General features: G+C 45.7%; 1 protein-coding gene across 6 annotated transcripts in view; it reads left to right on the top strand.

The window, feature by feature from the left end:
• Window positions 1-20630, top strand: part of LEPR (leptin receptor) — a 29426-nt gene extending 8796 nt beyond the window's left edge. For 3 of the 6 annotated variants that reach the window (XM_039556436.1, XM_019291652.3, XM_010408723.4), the window contains exons 5-19: window positions 2717-2922; window positions 4793-4938; window positions 5646-5790; window positions 7387-7683; window positions 7838-7952; window positions 10146-10345; window positions 11824-11975; window positions 12203-12362; window positions 12445-12527; window positions 13053-13269; window positions 14010-14192; window positions 14729-14824; window positions 15200-15302; window positions 15919-15994; window positions 17047-20630. In XM_039556436.1, the coding sequence (XP_039412370.1) occupies window positions 2717-2922; window positions 4793-4938; window positions 5646-5790; window positions 7387-7683; window positions 7838-7952; window positions 10146-10345; window positions 11824-11975; window positions 12203-12362; window positions 12445-12527; window positions 13053-13269; window positions 14010-14192; window positions 14729-14824; window positions 15200-15302; window positions 15919-15994; window positions 17047-17829 (2962 nt within the window). In that variant the 3' untranslated portion in view covers window positions 17830-20630. The remainder of the gene's footprint in view (window positions 1-2716; window positions 2923-4792; window positions 4939-5645; window positions 5791-7386; window positions 7684-7837; window positions 7953-10145; window positions 10346-11823; window positions 11976-12202; window positions 12363-12444; window positions 12528-13052; window positions 13270-14009; window positions 14193-14728; window positions 14825-15199; window positions 15303-15918; window positions 15995-17046) is intronic. The other 3 variants (XR_005602532.1, XR_005602531.1, XM_010408724.4) reach the window with 3 other exon arrangements.
• The last annotated feature ends 1030 nt before the right edge of the window (window positions 20631-21660 follow it).

Genomic DNA, 21660 nt, shown 5'->3' with positions numbered 1-21660 from the left:
CCATGGTTAATTCCAGGAGCTGGAACCTTGGGGAGTGCTCCCAGTTTAATTTTGAGCACTGGTTATCATTTGCCCTTTGAGCTCATGAGGCTGCACTCGTATTTTGACTTACTTGAAGTACCTGTGAGGCTCTCCTTCAGTTCTGGGACTAAATTTCCGTGCTTTTTAAGGAAAAATCATGCAATTTGCCTTAAGTGCATCAGTTGTACATTGAGCCTCTCCAGCCAGAGAAAACCAACCTTTCATTAGAGATTTATGAGCTCAGCAGCCCTCAGATCTGCTGCAGTTTAATGGGGCAGCTTCTTCAAATAAGTATTTTTCTGGAGCTACCATTTATCAAAAACACTGGAAAATGTTTATGGAAAGTCCTGGAACCCCCAGACAGCTTTTCTCCATCCATTCCTAATAAAGGCAGTGCTTGAAAAGGAATAATGACAGGAATAATGACAGCAGGGTTCCAATGGTGACCCTATTTCAGAACCACCTGCTTGGGATGGACCTTCCCTGAAATGAGAGCAAGCGTAGAAATTTATGTAATTCTTCCTAAAATAAGTTTTACTTTTTCTTTTCAATTGCAAGAACAGGATTGAAATCCAGTCAGGACATTTTGCAGCATCTATTTGAAAGTCTCCAAGTTCACCATGGGGCCACAGATGCAATTAGCAGGAGAAGCATCACCTTCTGAAGAGGGTTGAATATAAATATAAAACATTTAGGACTTCCTAAATGTTTTTTTCTCCGAGGTTTTCCAAGGTGTTGGCTAAAAGAACTCTCTGTGACAGGGTTTGGAGTGGAGGAGCCACTGACCTCCTCAGCTTGCGAGGGCTAATAAGTCAGAAGAGGAGCTCTTTAGCACTTTTCTCCCTTTACACTGGTTTTTTTTGGTGCAGACAATCTCATTTTGATGGTTAAAAATTGAAATATTAGGAATGATGAGGGGCTGGGGTGGTGGTAACCACTTTCCAGTTAGATCAGATCAAAGACATGGTTTGAAGAAAAAATACATGTTTTATGGACTGATTGTGGCTTTTGGAGACCAATAAAATCTTGTGAGCAACAGGAGAAGGCAGGGAAGCTTCAAAGAAAATTCTGCGAAGTCTTTGAAAGGAAATTCAGGAAAAACCAGTGGAGCCACATGTAGAAAAACAAAATGATTCCAAGTAACTGAAAAGCTCTATGTCTGCCAGATACCATCAGCATAATTCCTGTGTCCCAAAGTCTGGGAGTCCTGGAGAGAATTATTTTAGGAATGTCAGGATTGACTGTCTGGAGCATTAATGAACGTAAACCATACCCCGAACGGACCTGCTTGGGGTTGTTCCTGCAGAGCACAGGGCTGGGAGGGCAGTGCTGCTGAAATTCCATGATTTTCCAGCCTCAGGGTATCCCAACCCCAAGGTGGATGCACAAAGCTCAGTGAGGGATGAGGGGAGTGGTGCTGGGATGATCCAGGAGTGGTTTCCCTGCAGTCCCAGCCTGTGCTTTGCATGAGCTTTTCCCATCCTCCATAAATCCTCAGTTTTTGACCTTTTCCTCTCTAAGTAGGGCAGGATATGGAAATGGGATTGGTGAATCATGCCCAGTTCCCTGTGCTCTGCACTCAGATAAATGGACCAGATAACAAATGGACTAAACCCAAAAAATAAAGCACCAAATCTTGTCCTTCCCTCTCCTCCAGTGCAGAGATCTCTGCCCTCCCTGAATCCGAGGGTTCCAGTAAGTCATGCCAGCTATAAAACCGTTTGAAAAATGAACCAGAAAAAGGCTCTGATTCTATGAATTTCCATTTCTTTCTCTGAATTAGTAAAACAAAACCCTTACTGGACAGAAATAACGCCAAAATCACTTCAGAACAATTCAAAACAGGAGCTTTTTTTTTTGGGTGAGGATGAAAAAGTCAAAAGCAGGAAAGAATCCGAGGTGATTGAACTGTCAGGATTTGTCTTGGCTTTGCTGCTGTGAGAAATTTGGCCACAAATTATTTGCACTATTGAATTCCCAGCCTTAGGGAGGCCTTTGTCACTGGATACCTGCAGAACTCCATCAGTGTGGATCTCTGGAAGAGCCTGAAGAGTAGAGGTGGCAATGAAGAATCCTTTGGGAACTGCTGGTTCCAAAGATTTAGATGGGAGATTGAGAAGGAATTGTTCCCTGTGAGAGGGGGGAGATCCTGGCACAGGGTGCCCAGAGCAGCTGTGGCTGCCCCTGGATCCCTGGCAGTGCCCAAGGATGGAGCTTGGAGCAGCCTGGGATAGTGGAAGGTGTCCCTGTCCCTGGCACGGGATTGGGGTGGGATGAGATTTAAGGTCCCTCCCATCCCAACCCATTCCATGATTATAATATTCCCTGTAAAGATTAACTGTAGCAGGAGCTGGAAGGAACATTTAATTGTTTTGATATTATTTCAGTGCCTCAGGAATGGGAAGTAGAAATTCATCTCTTTTGGGATGGCAGGGAGCTGCCATGGGAAGGTAAAACAGTATTGTGTGCCTAGAAAAGATCTGGGAATACTTTAAGGGAATTGTGTTCATTACCTGGAAACCATTTAAAAAGGGAGAAGCAGCAAAGTTAAAGCAATAGGTTACAATTACTACTTTTTTACCTTAATTGATTTTATTTTCTGATCAATAAACCATATCCAGATGGACAAGCCTATTGGGATAGAGAAGAAAAGATTTCATTGTTTTGTTCCCTGGTTTGCTTTGTCCCCCTGTAGATCAGAGCTGTCCCAGGGAGCTGCATCCACGAGCTCTCTGCAGGGGACAGTGAGGGTGGCTCGGTGTGACTGCAGGGAGCAGGACACCTGTGAGTGCCCGGTGGCCTCCCCGAGCCTCAACCACACCTACCTCCTGTGGCTGGAGATGGTGGCTGGTGGCACAGCCCTGGGGTCCCCTCCGATGTCACTGCAGCCCACGGACATAGGTAAGCAGCCTTTAACCCCGTGTCCATGGAAAACAGCAGCAGCAGCACGGCTCTGCTGGGAAAGGGGGCACAGACAGGACAGGAAAAGCTCCCTAATCCCTGTCTGGGCTCCAGTGCAAACCACACTGAGCAGGGCCCAGGCAGGCAATAAATTGGTTAGTTGTAGTTTTTTCCATTCTAATCAGGAGCTCTCTGTGCCCAGGACTGGGCCAGTGGTGGAGCTTTTCTGGCCATGTTGCTGAGGACTTAAATTTAAAAAGCTGTTCCAAAAGTTGCTTAGCAAATGCTCCCACCCATTTTCCCGAGCAGCTCTCTGATCCTGATGTTTTCTTCCTCACCCATGCAACCCCAGCGTTTTCCAAGCTGGGAAATATTCCTCTGTGTTTGATCAAGCTCAAACTCTCCTGACATGATGAATTTGATATGTGTTGCTATCCAACATGCCCAGTTATTGCAGATTTGGGCAGATTTCATAAAGGTGGGAGCTGTCAGCTGCAGGCGAAAAAAATTAAAGTTTTATGAACATCTTATTAACTTAAAAACTTGGGAATTTTATGAACTTCCTCCTAACTGATGCGCTCTGCAGACAGAACCAGTTAAAAGTCTCTGGGTGGGCTTGTTTGGAAGATGAGAGGTGGCATTTTTCATCCTGCTGGTTTGAGATGATGCTACAGGAAGAAATTAAAAATTCAGGCTGGAGTCTGCCAGTATTTAAAAATGACATAATGAGTTTGCTCTGCTTAGGGAAGTATGTTTTAGAAATGCATAATATTCATATATGTTCTGCCAAGATTTAGCTCAATTAAAACTATTTTGAATGTAAAACTCTGAATGCTTGTGTCATGTGGATTTTATTTGCTTATAGTGGAGCAGGTGGCATCACAACCATCATTATCTGTGTTCAGGAAGTGGGATCTGAATCAGGGAATTGTGATGGAAAAGCCACTGACTTTGTTTGCCTCCTCCCCAATCACTCCCTGCTGGCTTTCATTAAGTTAATTGCTTTGAGATGGTTTAGAAGTAGAAATTAAATAAAATTTGACTTAGTGTGGTGGATTTACAGTGAAAATAATAAGATATTTTTGGTGTAACTGAGTGAGATTCCAGTAATACCACTTGGAGAGCTGGACACCAGTGCAGATGGAATTTGAAGGGAACATCTGCCCACTGCCCAAGATTTTTGGGGATGTTTTCCCTTCAGCTTTTGCACGTGGTGTTCACCCTGCAGTGGTTTGGAGCGGGATTTTACTCTTCCATGGGAGAAACTTGGCTGTGAATGAGGACAAGGCCAGCCAAGGTCTCAGTAACAGGTAAAAGTAGGGCCTTGATTCCTTGTGATTGTCCAAGGAGTGTAATCCTAAGGATTGCCCATCCATTCCCCACTCCAGAGTTCCCTTCATCCTGATGGGACTATCCAAACTCCCCCTTTTTACTTTGTCCTAATGCAGCTCTCCTGGAGACATCCTTTCAGAGCCATAATCCCTGTGGAAGGATGGGAATATTTAGAAAATCCTTGTGTGCAGTCTGAGGCCATTTTAAGGAGCAAATTGATTTTTGCAGCACTCCCATCCCTCACTTCCCCATTCCCTCTTTTCAGCAAGGCAGGTAAACCAGGGAAGAGTTGTGGCCTGAGAGAAGAAATTCCTGCAGGTTTAAGGGAAGTGGGAGGTCAAACAGCATTTCTTGGTAACTGCACCAGTGCCTGGGTGACTTTTGCAGGGGTATTACACATCACTGCCACGCAGCAGAGCAGCTCTTGAGAATGGAGTTCAGGAGAACTGAGTTCAGTTCTGAGGGAGAGTTGTGACTCAGTAAAACCCAGCAGTCCTGGGTGAAGCTGGGGCTAAATTGCCAATGAATTTGTGTGCAGTGAAGCCTGAGGCCCCTGTGAACCTGCAGCTGGAGCTGGCTGAGAGGGGCCAGGTGAAGCTCTGCTGGTCCAGCCCCGTGCTGCTGCCATTCCCTCTGCAGCACCAAGTGAGGATCTCTGCTCCCCCGGGACACGGGGAGTGCCAGGTGAGGCAGCGCCGGTGCTCGGCTTTCCAGGGTGGGGGGCTCTCCCAAATCCCGGGGTTCCCACCACCCTCCTTGGCCTTGGGTTGAGAGTATGGCTGCTCTGGTGGAGCTGGGCTTAGCACGCTGCTTTCTCCTGAGCTGGAAAAGCTGGGAAGCTGGACTGGGCATCTGTAAACACTGAGAGAAGCCCCATCTCCTGCTGGGTCTTACAAACAAACTCCCATTTTTCTCTTTGGATGAAATCCTGGATTCTGTGACGTCTAAAGCCATTTTCTTTCTGCACTCTGTATGTTCTGTAACACATCTATGTTTAATATTTATAAGTTTTGTATAAATAGGGTTCTTTTCTGTTCTACCACGCAAATAGCTCTGGAATAACAAGCAGCTGTTAATTAGCAATCCATAATGATACAACTTGTTTTCCACAGTTATGCAACTTCTACCACTCTCAGATTGACAGTAAATTTAAAGGAGAAAGCTTTTTAATCCAACTTGCTACCTAAAAACCTAGAAAATCCTTGTGTAGAATAGGAGGACATTATCTCCTGTCTCTTAAGGAGTAAATCGATTTACTCAGCACTCCCAAAAACTGAGTTTAAAGAGAAGGCATGAGGAGAATTCTGACTTTATAGATTATTTGTTTTGCTTCCCTCTGTCTCTTTTCCTGTTTCATTTTACAACAATAATGGATTTTGATAATCCAACAGATGCTTCAGGTTGCTCTGGAAACCTCAGTGGCCATAGACAGTGCCCTACTTGACTCTCCATCCTCAGTGCAAGTGAGGAGCAGGAATCTCCGTGGTCCAGGGTTCTGGAGTGACTGGAGCACACCCTACAACCCCACTTTGGGAGGTAGGACACCTGCAGGCTTTTGGAATAAAACTGATTTCCCAGTTTGTTTAGTGGATTTGGTATTGGAGAACATGAGTTGGGATGAAAAATCCTGTGGGAGCTTTTCCCCTTCTGCCCTCCCTGGCTGGCTTTGCCTGAGGCTCAGCTCCTCCCCTGTGCCAGGCTGGCGTTAGGGGCTCTGGAGAACACACCTCCGTGGCTGTCACTCCCTCACCAGCCCCTCTTCAGACCCAGAAACAGCTCTTTGCCTCAGAGCTTTTCCATCCAATTTCAGTTGGCAGCACTGAACCTCTCCTCAATTCAAGATTTTTCTCCTAATGCTTTCTCTCACCTCTGGTTTTGGTTTTGTAGCTGAACTAAAGGCCCAGAGCAAAATGAAATGTACTTTTTATATAGTCCAGCTTGGTTTGCAATGCTGAGCCCTGTGCAAAACTGACTTTCTGATTATTTTGTATTTTTCCACACTCTGCTTAAATATTCCCCACCTGGGAATATTTTGGTCTGTGCTGTCACAGGAATTCTCTGAACTCTGTGCTTTTCCTGGGCCTTTACATGGGCACCTGTGCTCTGTGTTAAACTTTTGTGTTGTGGGCTTAAACCAAGTTCCAAGGAAAGAACTAAACCTTGGAAAAAGAGCTTTTTTTCTAATAAAACCTTCAACAACAGATCCTAAATCTGTTTTGCTGCCTGAGAAAGGGAAATTTGGGGGAAATCCTAAAAATCTCTGCTTGGTTCCTCAGTATGGGAAGCAAACCTCACCTTTAAAGGATTTTCAGGCTGGCTTTGGGTGATCTTTGCAAACAGCTCCGTTCCAGCTCCACCTGTAGCTTCCCTGAATCCCTGAGTGATGGGGGCTGAGCTCACACATCTTTAAATCCTTGGAAAATTCAGTGTCTTTAAGCCTGGATTGTACTACTGCTACAATTTGGTGTTAATTGCAGTGTAAAACCAGGTTTTGAGACTTTAATCTCCTGCTGACTTCAGGAGGAGGAGGAGGAACAGCAACTCCTGAAAAGATTGATTAATTTTATTATGTTCCCCTTGTGCTGCTGTGTATTGCTTGCACTGCACCCTCCAGTGATTTTCTGCTCATTTAATTCAGATTTGCCTGGGGATATTAAAGATTATTTGAATCAGAGTTTAGAAACTTCAGGTGTGCAGGGAGACAGTACAAGGCTCATTTCTGCTCTTGTTCATAGTGATTAAGAAGTAGGAGAGTTAGAAATAAAACTGGATGATGATAACAATAATAATAATGATATTTTTCTATTGACAAATATGTTTATGGTTTTTTGGTTCAATTTTGAGTCTCAATGGATCTTTTTCACCTTTTTTTCCTTTTGTGTAGCCTGGGGATATTGAAGATTATTTTAATCAGAGTTTAGAAACTTCAGTTGTGGAGGGAGACACTCCAAGGCTCATTTCTGCACCTGTAGTTGTTCACAGGGATTAAGAAGTAGGAAAGCTAGAAATACAACTAGACTAATAATAATAATAATTAATAATAATAATAATTTATTGACAAATGCTCTATGTTTTTTGCTTCAGTTTCAAATCTCAATGGATTCCTTCCCCTTTTCCCCCCTTTTTGTGCAGCTCAAGTCCTGTACTTCCCTCCCAAGACCCTGACCAGTGCTGGCTCCAACATTTCATTTCTGTGCATCTATAAAAACAAAAGCAAGCCTGTAGAGGCCCAGGAGGTGGTTTGGTGGCTGAATTTAGCAGAAGAAATCCCAGCCAGCCAATATTCTCTTGTGAACAATCGTGTAAGCAAAGTTACTCTTTTCAACTTGAAAGCAACCAAACCTAGAGGAAGTTTCTTCTATAACGCTTTGTACTGTTGTCACCAAAGTAGGGAATGTCACCATAGATACGCTGAATTATATGTAGTAGGTAAGATTCCAGAGGATTTTCCATTCTCCTTTTGGGGCATTTTCCTAGTGAGGATGGAATATTTCCATTGAAACTCCATTTATTATTGCCTTTGGGGTTTTTTTGTAGCAACCATTGTGTCTCATTAATTAAGCTTTTAATGTCTTTTAATTAGACATGGATTTTAATATCTCCTGTGAGACTGATGGATACTTAACTAAAATGACTTGCAGATGGTCTGCAAACCCAACCACCTTGCTCCTGGGGAGTTTGCAGTTAAGATATTACAGGTATGGATGGATTTTAATTCTCTTTTTATGCTTGGAAAGCATTCCTCAAAATATTACTGCATCAAAGAATTCTGGATAAATGTACTTATAAAATGAACAGATTCTTTAAGGAGGATTTATTCTGTGTGCAGGAAGGGAACCAGAGATACCTGAGTATGTAACAGATCATATTTATAAGGTTTTTCAGCATTTTGCAAACAGTTTGGGAGGCAGTTCTCTTCAAGCAGTTTGCTTGCAGCAGTTACAAAAATTATTCCAGTTGCTCTTATCTCCAAGTTGTAAGGAAATAAGGGAAAAGCCCATTCCCAGTGGGAATGTCTGGCCTGGGGGAGCTGTAGAATCCCTGTTCTTGGAGACTCTCAGATCCCAGCTGGATGGGACCCTGGGCAGCTCCATGTGATTTGAATTTAACCCTGCTCTTAGTCTGAGATAGGACTTGAGACCTCCTGAGGTCTCCACTCAGTCTTTGATTTTTCTGTAATTCTGTACTTTTTTTCCTATGTACAGATAGATAAAAATAGAGGATGAAATAAATTCATTCCAAGATGGAAAAAAATCTTGCTTAGAGAATCAGACCTTAGCTCACAAAGGGAATATTGCTTTGTGAGGCAGCAGCTTCGACTGCAGCAATTCCCAGAATCCCAGACTGGTTTGGGTTGGGAGGGACCTCAAAGCTCATCCCATTCCACCCCTGATGTATTGAGCTTGAGAGCTTCCTAGAACCACTCAGACAGACAGACAGACAGACAACCCTTCCTGAGACAGAAATCCATAATTTTACTGCTCTGCTGGGCTGGAGATGCAGAAATTTTGGCAAACAGCTTCCATCAGCTCTGAGGGCTTAATCCTTTGGGAAGCCAGCCTGTCTTCTCTGGTGGAGGTGGACTGGAGTTTTGAATTATGCTGGTGCCCAGGTGAAATATTTCTCACGGTTTTGTGGACTAAAGGAATAACTGGAATGCTGGAAAGTTCAAGTGGAGGCTTTTGGGGCAGGATTAATGCCTGGCCGAGTGCTGAGGTAGCTTTTGCTTGAACTGCCTTCACAAATATGGATATAATGAGTGCACTGCTGGGCAGGGAGCTGGGAATAAACCCCATGCTGCTCATCATGGCTTGTATTCCCACTTCTTCACTGTTCAGGTTTAGCTAAAAATGTAATTTTCTAGTAGGAGGTGATAATGTGTAGATTTGTTAGTGTTCCTGCTCGATCAAACAGTGACATTCACACTGCCTGCAAATCCTTCCCAGATGCTGCCAATCCTTCTTTTTGTTCTTATTTCTGTGGTTATTTGTTCAGAGTAAGACCTGAAAGACGAAAATGCAATCAAATTCCTGCTGCTGTTCCATTTTGGAGCTGGAGTGCAGCGCTGCTGTGCTGTGTGTGATGCTTTGGCTGCTGGGGTTTTGTTTTGCTTGGGTTGTTACTACGTCTTCCTCTGCAGTCGGTGCTGCCAAGAGAAACAGCTCCTGTGGGATCATCCTGAGGGAGCAGGGAATGCCAATCCCAACCTCCAAAGCACCAGGCACTGCTTTAATCCTGGAGACAGGAAGAGGAGACTTCAACCAAGAGTAACTCTGGTGGTTCAGCTGAGTAACGCACGCCCTCTCTGGCCCTCTCCTCACGAGTCTGAGGAGAAATCTGAAACCTTCCCACTCCAAGAACGTATCCAGTTCCATTTCATCCAGAATCCAGGGCTCCTCTCTTCTGTTGCCAGCTGTGGTAACTGGACGTGGGATTTTTAATCCAGAGTTGATGTTTTTATGGGATTTCCATCTCCTGGAGACCTCTCTGGGTCTGACTGGTCTGCGTGGCAGCTTCCCTCTGGTTGCCAGTTGGGATTTTGGAAGTCATTCCTGACTGGAGTCAATTCTTGGCAGATTTGCCTTGCTGTGTTTATTGCCAATACCTAAAATGCCACAATTGATGAGGATTTGGAGCTGCTGTACCTGTTGCTTTTTGTCACACCAAAACTTTTCGCAGTGGGAAGAGCCTCCATGTCCTGCTTTTTCCGGAGCCAAAGCTTTGAGCAGTGACACTGGAGTGTTAATTATCCATTCCATGCAGATTCAGCTTCAAGATCCAAATAATCCTCAAAATCCCAGGCTGCTTCCAGTGCCACCAGTTCTTTTAGTTCCCTCCAGACTTACACTTGCAATGTAGCAACTGAATGTGGTTTTTTCCCCTCTTTTAAGGAGCCAAATTTATTGCTCTGACTTTCCAAGCCCATCTCCAAACTCAGAGGTGAAGGAATGCCATTTGCAGAGGAATCATTCCTACGAGTGCACATTCCAGCCTATTTTCCTTTTATCTGGATATACCATGTGGATAGAGTTTGAGCACTTCCTGGGAACACTGGAATCCTCCCCAACTTGTGTCATTCCAGCAGATGTGGGTAGGTCGAGATCCATGAATCTCTCTTCCCTTGTGCCCCTGGATTTTCCATGGTGTAGGGAGAGTACTTTTCCACAGGCTTTAAATAAAAACATGAGAGTTTTGATATTACCTTAAAAACCAAATGGGATTAAATGTTATTTCCATACATTTAGCTTGGCACAGGAGCAGTTTGTAAATGAAACATCCACTCTTGCCTGTTATTCCCTCTACAGAAAATGCAAGTGTTATATTGAAAAATGGAGCTTATTTTTAAGGGTTTGGTTATTTAATTTTTCAGACTAATTTGTCTTCAATTAATTAAGTTTCTACTCCAGTACAGTGTATTGTTTACGCTGTCATATATCCATTTAAAATCATGGCCACTGCCCATGCTCTTTCCTGCTACTGCAAAGTTTTGTGACACACAGAGCACTTAAATTTGGATGAAAACAAGAGGCAGGAGCACTGTTTGGGTGCACCAAAATGTGCAAATCACCTCTTCTCATCTGCTCTGTGACAGAGTATTCACTGGGTATCTTTTGGGCACAAATGTGAACATAGGTGAGAGCAAACAAGGCAGCTGGACCCTAGAGGTGCTACATTAAATAAGTTAGAGTCATATAATTATGAAATAAATTAGTTATTTAATTATGAAATGCATTTTTTATGTGGTGACAACGAATAGAATGATTTATCCTGAATGCAGTGTGCTCTGTTTTGTAGTAAACCAAAACAAACCCGTTCTAGCACCATCCAAAATGAAATTTTTTTTTTTTTTTGTTTTTTTTCTCCTCTTTCACATCTGATTATCCAAAATAAGTTATTCCAACTTGGCTTGCTTAACAGTCACGGGCTTTGGGAGATTCCTGTTCTGGAGGAGCTGGATTTGGGGGGAATTTCCAATTAATAAAATAAAACCATTTCCATTAATCACTGCACAGTGTCTGTCACCAGCTTTACAGGAGCTGCTGCTTTCTGCAGGGCTGACCCCATTAGGATAATGGAATTGTGGAATTGCTAAGGTTGGAAAAGCCCCTGGAGACCATGGAGTTCAACCATGCCCGGGTGCCAAGGCCACCACTGACCATGTCCCCAAGTGCCACATCCATATGGATTTTAAATCCCTCCTGGAATGGGGACTCAGCACTGCCCTGGGCAGCTGTTCCAATGCCTGACCACCCTTTCCATGGAGAAATTTTCCCAAATATCCAACCTAAACCTCTAAATTTATTGCAAGGCTCTGTCTTTTGCTCTTTATCCCAGGGCAGGCACCAGGTGCCAGCACCAAAATAATCTGTTTTGCTTTAAATGAAAGTGAAATCCGTGGAAACATTCCCATGGATTCTGTGTTTCCAGCACAGTCCTGCTTTCCTTGGAATAGCAGAGGCCGTGTGTTACCTGCCACTCTTGGGACAAGGAAAAGTAATCCATGCTTTGATTTAATGGGAATTGTCAGTGCAGACACTGCAGTCATTTCTCAATCTTTCCATTTTCCAGTAAAGCCTCTCCCCCCTTCCAACGTGGGAGCAGAACTCACCAGGAACGTGGGGCTGCTGAACGTGAGCTGGACCAAGCCTGTCTTTGCCAACAGGGATCTGACCTTCCAGATCCGCTGGAATGCAGGGAACAGGGAAGGGATTCCATGGCAGGTAGTGTCTGTTTCATTTGGATGGGAGCAGGGATCATTGCATTGCTGGCCTGTAGTGTGGAGCTGCTTTTTATGGAATTTATCCATGGAGGAAATCACAGTGTCTAGCAAAGGAATATTCCTCATAACCCCACTTCCTCACTGGATTCATTTTCAGGAATTTTGACTCCAAGAGCTGCCTAAACATCCTCCTGTTCTCACTCTGACTTTTTTTGCCTTCTCTCCCAGCTTTATGAAGTCCCAAACTCCACAGGCAGCTCAGCTGTGATAAAAGTTGAGCAGCTTTGTGTGGAATACGTGGTGCAGGTGCGGTGCAGGGAATTGGATGGATCTGGATTCTGGAGCGACTGGAGCAGAGCAGCCCAAACCCTCGTGCAGGACATCAGAGGTCTGTGCTTCCAGGGACATCCTGAGGGCTGGGATTTTCCAGACTCAGGTGTGACTGTCCTTCCCAAATTGTCGTTTTGCAGCTCCTTTGCACGGCCCTGAATTTTGGAGAATCATTTCTGAGGATCCAGCAAGGAAGCAGAGGAATGTTACACTTGTGTGGAAGGTGGGAGCAGCTGCATTTGGGGCTTTCCCTTTGATCCTAAATCCAGGTGGAATTGCCAGAAAGGGAGTCTGACACGCACATGAGGCAAACTCAGGCCGTCAGTGCTTGTGGGAATTTGGGATTTGCCTTTTTCTGTGTTCCTGACAATTTCTTGGCTCATCCTAGAGGCAAGAGGTGAATCCTGGTGGTAATTCTGGGTAATTCTGGGATTCCTGTTTGCTCATGTGCTGCTCTGGGGTTTGAACTCTGAAAAATGTGTAAAACAGGGAATTCCTGTGGGAATCCTAAAGTTTGGCTTTCCTTGTCCTTCACTTCCCTTTGCTGGGAAAAGAGGGAATAAGGGTCAGCTCTCAGAGTGGGACACAGGAAATGAAGTCTTTCAAAGGACTCCAGTCCTTGGCTAAAAGGCCAGGAGTCAGAATATCTTACTGAGTCCTGTTTCCTTAAAATTGGAGCTTCCCACTCAGGGAATCAGGGAGTAGGGAAGGAATTCAGGAATTAATGCCCAGTTATTAATTGCTGCAGCCCCTGATGGAGAATCACTCGTTGTGCAGCGTGAGCAGATACATCATAAAGCACCAGATCCCAGGAAACCCCTCCTGGGAGGAATACGTGGATCATGGCACCACCTGGTCCTTTCCATGGATTGAGCCAACACACACCATCACCATTTTAGCCATGAATTCTGTTGGAATTTCTGCAGTTAATTCTAATTTAACTCTATCCCAGCAAATGAGCACAGGTAAGAGCAGCAACAAGTGGGATGTGGAAAATGCTGGGAATCCTTGTGATGTTCATGGGGAAAGCTTTCTTTGGGATAAAATTCCCTCTGGTAGGAGAAAGAATATTTTATGGGGATACATTCAGCACCAACAGAGCTGTTGGAAAACTGAAATTTCCATCATGAAAATCCTGATGATTTTTGGGCTGGGAAATGAGTTGTCTGCCTCTGGGCTGTCTTCCCTTTTCTAATAAAATATAAAGCACTTAATCAAAGAACAATTAAATCCTGCTGGAGAACTGATCTTCCATCTCCTTTGATTTGGGAACACCCAACATTCCTGCTGGGGAATATTTTGTTGTTTCCAGAATGAAATGTGGCCTTGTTTTGGGCTGCCAGGGTACAGAGTCCTCAGACTTCCTGAGCAGCAATTCCTGCTCAACTTCCTAAGCAGCAGTTCCTGGATTTGGCTGCACTCTGCTGAATTTATTCTTGAGAATTCAGGAGCTGTTAATTTTTTGGTTAAGGGTAATTAAGGAACTGCAGGTGAGAATTGGGATATTTCATGTCTGTAAGAAACTTGATCTGTTTAGTGCTTGGGACTGGTTTAGTGCAACCCAAATTTTGGTGACTTAAAGAAAAATCTCTCTGCTGCTGTGGCTTTATCATAGAGAAGATCGTGAGAGTGATAAAGTGGTGGAGCTTTAGCAGTGGTGCAGTTTATAGGATGTGGATCCCAGGTGTTTTTCCTGTTTTCCCAGTGGATGCTGTGCAATCCCTGAGCGCTTACCTGGTGAACAGCACCTGTGTGGTTGTGGTTTGGACTCTGTCCCCCCACATCCCTGAGGTAACATCCTTTGTGATTGAGTGGAAGAACCTCAACAAAGAGGAGGAGATGAAATGGCTGCGAGTTCCTCCAAATCTCAGGAAATATTTTATTTATGGTGAGCGTGTGCTTGGAAATAAAATTTATTATGTTAATTGGTGTGGAACAGAAAAAATGTAGAATTTCTGAGCTCTGAGCCCTTGTTCCCCCTTCCTGTTTCTAATGACTTTCATTGTAAGGACCAATAAACCAAATTTTGATGCTCATTAGAGGATTGACTGTTGCATTAATAATCAGTTTAACAGAGAGTGAAGCTCTGGAGCGAGTTCATTTTGTGGCAATACAATAAAATTAGTTCTGGAATATTGAACACACCAGCTAATTATTCAAATCAATGTGTGCATTTTCTTTGCATTTTGACTTTATCCTTAGACATTATCGCAGTAGCTCCATAAGGTGTTCATTCCACGACAGAATAATGCTGGATTAATCGTTTTAATCTTGGGATACTGAGGTAGGCATCTATAAAAGATGGATGCATTATTGCCCTCTCTGGGCTGATCTGAACTCGGGTGTGTGACCAGAGCCTCTGTGGAGGGAATTGTTTAAAAGTTGGATGCCAGTGGATTCCAAAGGCTGATTTCCCCTTTCCAGATCACTTTATCCTGATTGAGAAGTACCAGTTCAGCCTGTACCCTGTGTTTGCTGGAGGAGTTGGCAAAGCCAGAGCCACGGATCAGTTTGCCAAAGGTGACTGACAGGATCTTTTTCCATGTCTTTTATGAAGTCGAAGTGACCTTTAAATGCAAAAGTCTCTGTCTCACCAGAAAAAAAATGTGCTAAAGTCATTGTAGTGTACCTACAAACAGTGAACAGGCTTCAGCTTTAATTTGAAAACTCTCTGTGGGCTGAGCTGAGTGAGGGATTAAATTCCTGTTTAAAATAATTCCTTTTTGTCTATTTATTCCCAAGGGAAAGGTTTGTCCGTGTGCAATAAAACTGTTGCTCAAGGTTGTTTCCCCATCTAAGCTGTTGTTTCTACTGTTTGTTATTTCCCTGTTGCAAACTATTTGCTCACAGAAAAATTATTTTGCTGCATTAATAGCTGAACTCCTTTATTTCCAGGTGGATTTGAAACTGGGAATAATGGCAGCCTCCACGTGGTTCTGCCAATTGTTTTTTCCACCTCAGTGTTGCTGCTGGGAGCGTTGCTGGTTTCACATCCAAGGTACCTTGTTCCTTGTTATCCAAAGGTCCAGGTGGTGCAGCTGCACTGGTGCCACTCTGCTGAACTGGTGTCACAGAGTTCCAGACTGGTTTGGGTGGGAAGGGACCTTAAATCCCATCCAGTGCCACCCCAGGGACACCTCCCACTGTCCCAGGCTGCTCCCAGCCCCAGTGTCCAGCCTGGCCTTGGGCACTGCCAGGGATCCAGGGGCAGCCCCAGCTGCTCTGGGCACCCTGTGCCAGGGCCTCCCCACCCTCCCAGGGAACAATTCCTGCCCAAGATCCCATCCAGCCCTGCCCTCTGGCACTGGGAAGCCATTCCCTGTGTCCTGTCCCTCCAGGCCTTGTCCCCAGTCCCTCTGCAGCTCTCCTGGAGCCCCTTCAGGCCCTGTGGGTTGGGCTCATTCAGCACAGACCATACCCTTTGTATTTTCCCAAACTGCCACCTGGAATGTCCCTTCTTTATGGTTTGGATTAAATTGGGGCCATTTATAATCTCTCAATGATTATTTCATTGCCATAGTGCTGTGGATAAATAAAATTGCAGAGATTCCTTCCCTGCACAGTGCAGCCCCTATGGGAACAGTGCCAACTCCAGCATTTCCCTGACATTTCAGGATGAAGAAGCTGTTCTGGGAGGACGTTCCCAACCCCAAGAACTGCTCGTGGGCACAAGGAGTTAATTTCCAGCAGGTTTGTGTTTCCCTGGGGCCGCTGCTTTCCCCTACCCAGCTCTTGTTCCTGCTCTGTCCATGTGCCTCCAGTGGAAATCCAGCCCTGTTCACGCCATCCAGAGGTTCCCATTTCCCAGGCCTCTGGATTATGCATTGGATATGATAAATATCTGCCAGCTCTTCATGAGTGATGTGGCAGAGGTGACAGATGGTGGCCTTTGCCAAAACACCCCTGGCCTTGGCTGTGAGGGGTTTCATCTGCGTTTGCTGTGGTGCCCATGGAGCAGGGGCTGCGCCGAGGAAAGGGATACAAACCCCTCCATTAGGGATAAACCAGGGGCAGCAGGAGAAAAAAATGTTATTGTTCAAAAGCTCCCTGTTCATTTTGGTGTGGGAAGGTGATGGATTTGTGTGGGACCAACCCCAAATTCAGGGCCCACATGTCACCAACAGCGAGTCTGGGCTGAGTAGAGCCCAAGAGTTTTACTCTTTAATTTCCCACTACTCCAGGTATTTTGACATTTTCCTCATTATTTTGGCAGCTTCCCTGCTGTAAAACATGGTTTGTTAATGCACAAAAAACCTGGGTTTCTTCTGTTTTGTTTGGAATCCATTAGGAAATACAAGGGAATTATCCTTGGAGCTCTCGTGCTGCTGTCAGTTCATCCTGGTGGATAATGCATACGTGCATGTATTAGGGAGCAGTAAATCCTGCATTTCTCCCAAATAAAGGTGTTTCTCACACTCAGTTCAAACAAGCAGCTGCTACTCAGGTGGGAATGCTCCAAAAATCCTATGGAAAGGCTGGATTTGACCTGGATAATCCAATCCTAGCAGGGAAAGCTACTTCAGCTGATGTATCAATGATTAAATCTGTCAAGGAAATTTTGTTGTAGAGGATTTTCAACTATAAATTCTTTAAAAACGCTGTGTGAACTTGATGTGGCAAAATTCCAGGGTCCTGGGAATGACCTTTGGTGTTGGGTTCTGTGATCCATAAAACCAGAGGCTGGATAGGGAAATAAAGCTGTTCCATAATAAATGAGCTTTAAAATCTCTCTTTTCTTCCAGCCGGAAGCTCTGGAGCATCTCTTTGCCAAGCATCCCGAGCCAATGTCATTTGAGCCTCTTCTCCTGGAGGCAGAGATCGTGCTGGAAGACATCAGTGTCACCAAAGCCTTGGAAAAAGAAGAGCCACGGGATTTTTTAGGAATTGATTCCATGTTTCCAACCCCCCAGGAGTCGGAATGTGACTCCGCGTGCTCCAGCAGCCACTTCCAGGGCAGCAGCTTCTCCAGGAGCTCCCAGGACGGAGAAACCACGGCTCAGTGTGACCTCAAATATGCCACTGTCATCAGTGATTCCCAATCCAGTGGGCTTTGCCGACAGAAAACGAACCCAAGGAGTTGTTTTGATGAGTGTTTCCTAGCAGAAGATTCCGTAGTTTTCAGGGCCTTCTCCAGTGGTGCTTGGGAGGTGGGCAGTGGGGCACTGGTGGCATTCCCTGGCTCCCCTGGCTGGCAGCCCAGCAGGGCTCTCTCCCTGACTTCCTCAGAGGGATTCTCGGAGCCTTTGGATGACGCTTTCCCAGGCAGCGCTGAGCGGAGCCTCTATTACCTCGGGATAACATCCCTGCAAAAGGGAGAAAGGGACATTTTCCTGACAGAAAGTTCCAGGGGGATGTGTCAGCTCCAAAGCACGGATCTGCTCACGGAGGGGGCGGTTCTCCAGCACATCCCAGCAAATGTCAAGGAGTTTATCCACAGCAGCCTCAAGCCTAAAGCCACTGTTCCCTATGTTCCACAGTTCCGGATGGCTGCATCCAAAGGGCAGGAGGCCACGGAGAAAAAGTGACATAATCATCCCCAAATTCAGTATTCCTGAAGTGTTTCCAGGTGTTGATGCATTCCCCATTTTTCCTCTTCTGACTTCTCCAGCTTGTTCTGTTTCAGGCTTCGCCTGGAGCCCCCAAGGGTGAGAGAGCAGGGAGTGAGCTGATCCGGGGCCTGAAATATTTATGTGGGGGAAAAGCTGGAATGTGCCATTTCCCTGGGAATGATCTGTGTCGCTGAGTCAGCCTGGACGTGGTTGGAAGGAATGGATCAAGTAGTGAAAGGCTCAGCACTGCAGGAAGAGAATCTGAATTCCTGTGTCTCTGTTAATTGGATAAAATGATGTATTTAAAATGAAACATCCACATTTTATTGTTGAACACAAGATTCCAAACAGGGCGCTTTTAGACTGACCTCTCTTCCCAAGCTCTTTCCTAAGATTCCATGGGAGAAGAGACAGGAATTTGATCCAAGGAGCCTGCATTTTGGATTTTGGGGGATCCAACCTGCCTGTATGGCCTTGGAGAAGTCACTTTGCCTCTACGACCCTGCCAGGAAGCCTCAGGTGGGAGGAAAACCAGGTCTGGATTTTCTGGGATAAGCAGGAAAACAAACCCACTCCTATTTGCAAGCCAAAGCTTTTTTTTTTTTTTTTTTTTTTTTAATTTCCTAGTTCATAAATATTTTTCTACACCTGCCTTTTCAGAGATCTATTTTGAGGAGACAAGAAGGATGAATTTATTGTGTATTCCAAAGAATAAATTTCTGTCAGACTTCAGAGAGACAAAACCAAAAGGGCAAAACCGACAATAGCAAAAACCAAAGCAAGAGTGAATTTAAGCCCAGCTTAACACACACAACCCCACTGCTGGTTTTTGTTAAGCTGCTGACCTAGCTCTTGTGGGGCTGGATGTGACACAGATTTGTTGTTCTGGTTTCCAAAATGTTGTGTGGGGTGAGGAATGAAAACCTGTTTTATGTTAGGAACCAAAACTTGGCACTGTGATTGGAGAGAAACCTGCAGGTTCCTGTAGCATTCCAGGGGAAAGCTGTGGGGGATGCTGGATTTAGGATTCGCTTCCTGCTGTTGGGAAGGGACAGGAGAGCCCAGTTCTCTGGAGAATGGAGTGATCCTTTAATGGAAGGGTCCAGAAAAATGATTTGGTTGTGTTTGAAGATCATCTTTCCCAAGAAATAAAAAGCTGGGGTTGATTTTAGCCTGCACAGTCCTTTCCCAGTAGTTCCATAAGGACAGGGGGAGCATTAGCCATGGGAATGATGGGCTGAGGGACCAGGGGAGGCTTTCCTGGGAAATGGGAGAATGCAGGAGTTAGGAGATGTGCAGGAGGTCTTTCCTCAGTGGACACTGGCAGATCCCCAGGTTTCACCTCCTTTGGGAGCCCAGCCTGTCCTCCCGCTGCCAGCCCATGATTTTCCTAATGGCCAGAGCAGGTGGTGCTCCTCAGGAAAACAAATGGATCTCCTCTGCAAAAATCCTGCAGGAAATGCAGCAAATCTGAGCTGCTTCAGCAAAAGGAGAAGATTTTGGTGTGATCAGTGTAGAACCAAGGGATTGAATCCGTTCCACACCCCATCTGCAATCCCAGCGTTCCTGAGCGTGCTGCAAATCCAGGTGCTGACCCACAGCACAGGGCAGGCCACAGCTCCATAAATAATTCCTAAAACTGCCTCCCAGGCTGGCATTTCCATCCTGATGGAAGGGACATTCAATCCTGCTCGTCATCTCGCTGTGCTCCCACAGAAGGCCAAAATCTGCATATCCTGAACCCTCCATCTGCTGCCTCTGGCTCCGGTTACGGCTCCGGCCGCTCCCTCAGGCAGCAGCTGCCTCGGGGAGGGAAAACTGGGAGCTGGGGCCAGTTATTTTCCATCATTATTTTTTCCCTCAGCTTCAGGTCAGGTTGTTTCCCACAGCTGAGCCCTTCCCAAGCCATGGAGGATTGCTGTTTCCAGCCACAGGAGGAAAATGTCCCTGGCTTATTCCTGGCTGAGCTGGAGGTGGGAATGGGCAGTGCCTGGGGATTTTGGAAGGTAAGGACATTTTTGTCGGAGCCAGAAGAAGCTCCCACTCATTCCAGAACAACTGTCCCTGCAAGGGACACAGGTGTCACCCCGGGGAGGGCTGGAAGGGCCTTTGTTCCAGGAGCTGTCCTTGAAAATGTCTGGAGTAGGGAGTCTGCTCACTGCCTCTCCTGGGCTCCAGCTGCATCTTGGCAGGAGAGCTGGGAAAGCCCTGCCAAGAACCAGGGAGAAAGTAGGGAACAGGGTCATGCCGGGATCTGCGCTGGGAGAAGAGGTGCTGGGGGAAAAACGGGTTTAAAGGATGATCTTCACCTTCAGCTCTGCCCTGAGGGGTCTCCTCCAGCCAGCGCCACTCCTGGGCTCAGTGCCTGGCACATCCAGAGGGTCTCACCTGCCCCTGGGCACGGGGAGGGAAGAGGAACCTGTGGAATTGCATTTGGGAGCATCCCAAGAGCAGCCACAGGAGTGACCCAGCACAGTTTCTGTTTCCTTCACAGGGAAAATGTTGCTGCTTCTCCAGAAATGTTCCTGTGCCACAAACAATCCTGAGCCAATTCCCAGGGAATCTGGGCATTTTGCAGAGAAATGGGATTTTTTGGCCGTGGCCTCACACTCAGCAGGAGAGGCCTTTTCAGTTTGAACCGAACAATTTTAGGAACCATGTGCAGCTTCTGAAGTACAAATTAAGGTCCTGCAGATTCCTTTTGAAGAGCATTCAGGAGTGCAGCTCATTTATGTAAGAAAATGAATCAAATGGGTCATTTTTCCTTTGCCATGTCACTTGCAGCTCCAGTTAAATTCCCCCTTTTTAAAAAAATCTGGGATTGATGTTTGAAGCAGCAAAAAAAGTGATTTTCATGTTTAGAATCCCAGAATGGTTTGGGTTGGGCGGGACCTTAAATCCCATCCCATTCCACCCCCTGCCATGGGCAGGGATGCCTTTCACTATCCCAGGGTGCTCCAAGCTCTGTCCAACCTGGCCTGGGACACTTCCAGGGATGGGACAACACTTCCAGGGATTCCACAGAGCCTGGGTGGCACCTCCCTGCCTGGGAGTTTGGGAACAATGGATCACTGATCTTGGGACACATGAGGAAAAGTCCTGGGATGCCAGTGGGCTTTGCAGCTGGAAGCTGGAGGGGAAGAGGGATCAATGGAGGTGGACACACAGAAAGTTGGGTTTTTCCGGGAAATCCACACCTGCTTTGGTGGGGGCTGCTGGAGGAAGGGTTTGCCTTTAAATAAGCACAAAAAAAGGTAAAACTGCCCCTTGAGGCATTTCTTTTATAGCTCCAGGGGAAAGGACTGAAATCCATGTTTTCTGTGTGCTTCTGGGACAAGAAAGTCCTCCAGCATCCCGGGCTGTGCTCAGAGCATTTCCTGTGCCAGGGATTTGGAACTAGGTGATCTTTAAGGTCCCTTCCCACCCAGGCCATTCCATGATTCCCTGATTTTAAAGCACAGAAGGGATCAATACATCCTTCAAATCCTTACCCAGGCCCTGCTTTTGCCAAGGATATTGCAGATGTCCTGTTCCCTGTTGGAGAAAAGGGAATTAAAATGCAGGTTTCTGGTGGGAATTTCTGCAAGAGGAAGGATCCCATTCCTCCAATCTTCCTTCTGCTGGGAAAGCAACTTGTGTCAAGGTTTGAATTAAATCTATCTGGGGTGTGCATCCAGGTTTTTCTGAATAAAACACCGGGATTTCAGCGCCTGACCCAGTGCCCAGATCCTGCTGTTGACAAGGACACTGCAGCACTGGCACACAGCCCCAGGAACACCAAAAAGACCCCAAAACCCCCAAATCCCT

This window comes from Corvus cornix, chromosome 8 (genome assembly GCF_000738735.6).
Source record: "Corvus cornix cornix isolate S_Up_H32 chromosome 8, ASM73873v5, whole genome shotgun sequence".
NCBI lineage: Eukaryota > Metazoa > Chordata > Aves > Passeriformes > Corvidae > Corvus > Corvus cornix.
Note: the sequence above shows the minus strand (reverse complement) of the source record. Positions and strands in the feature narration are given on the sequence as shown.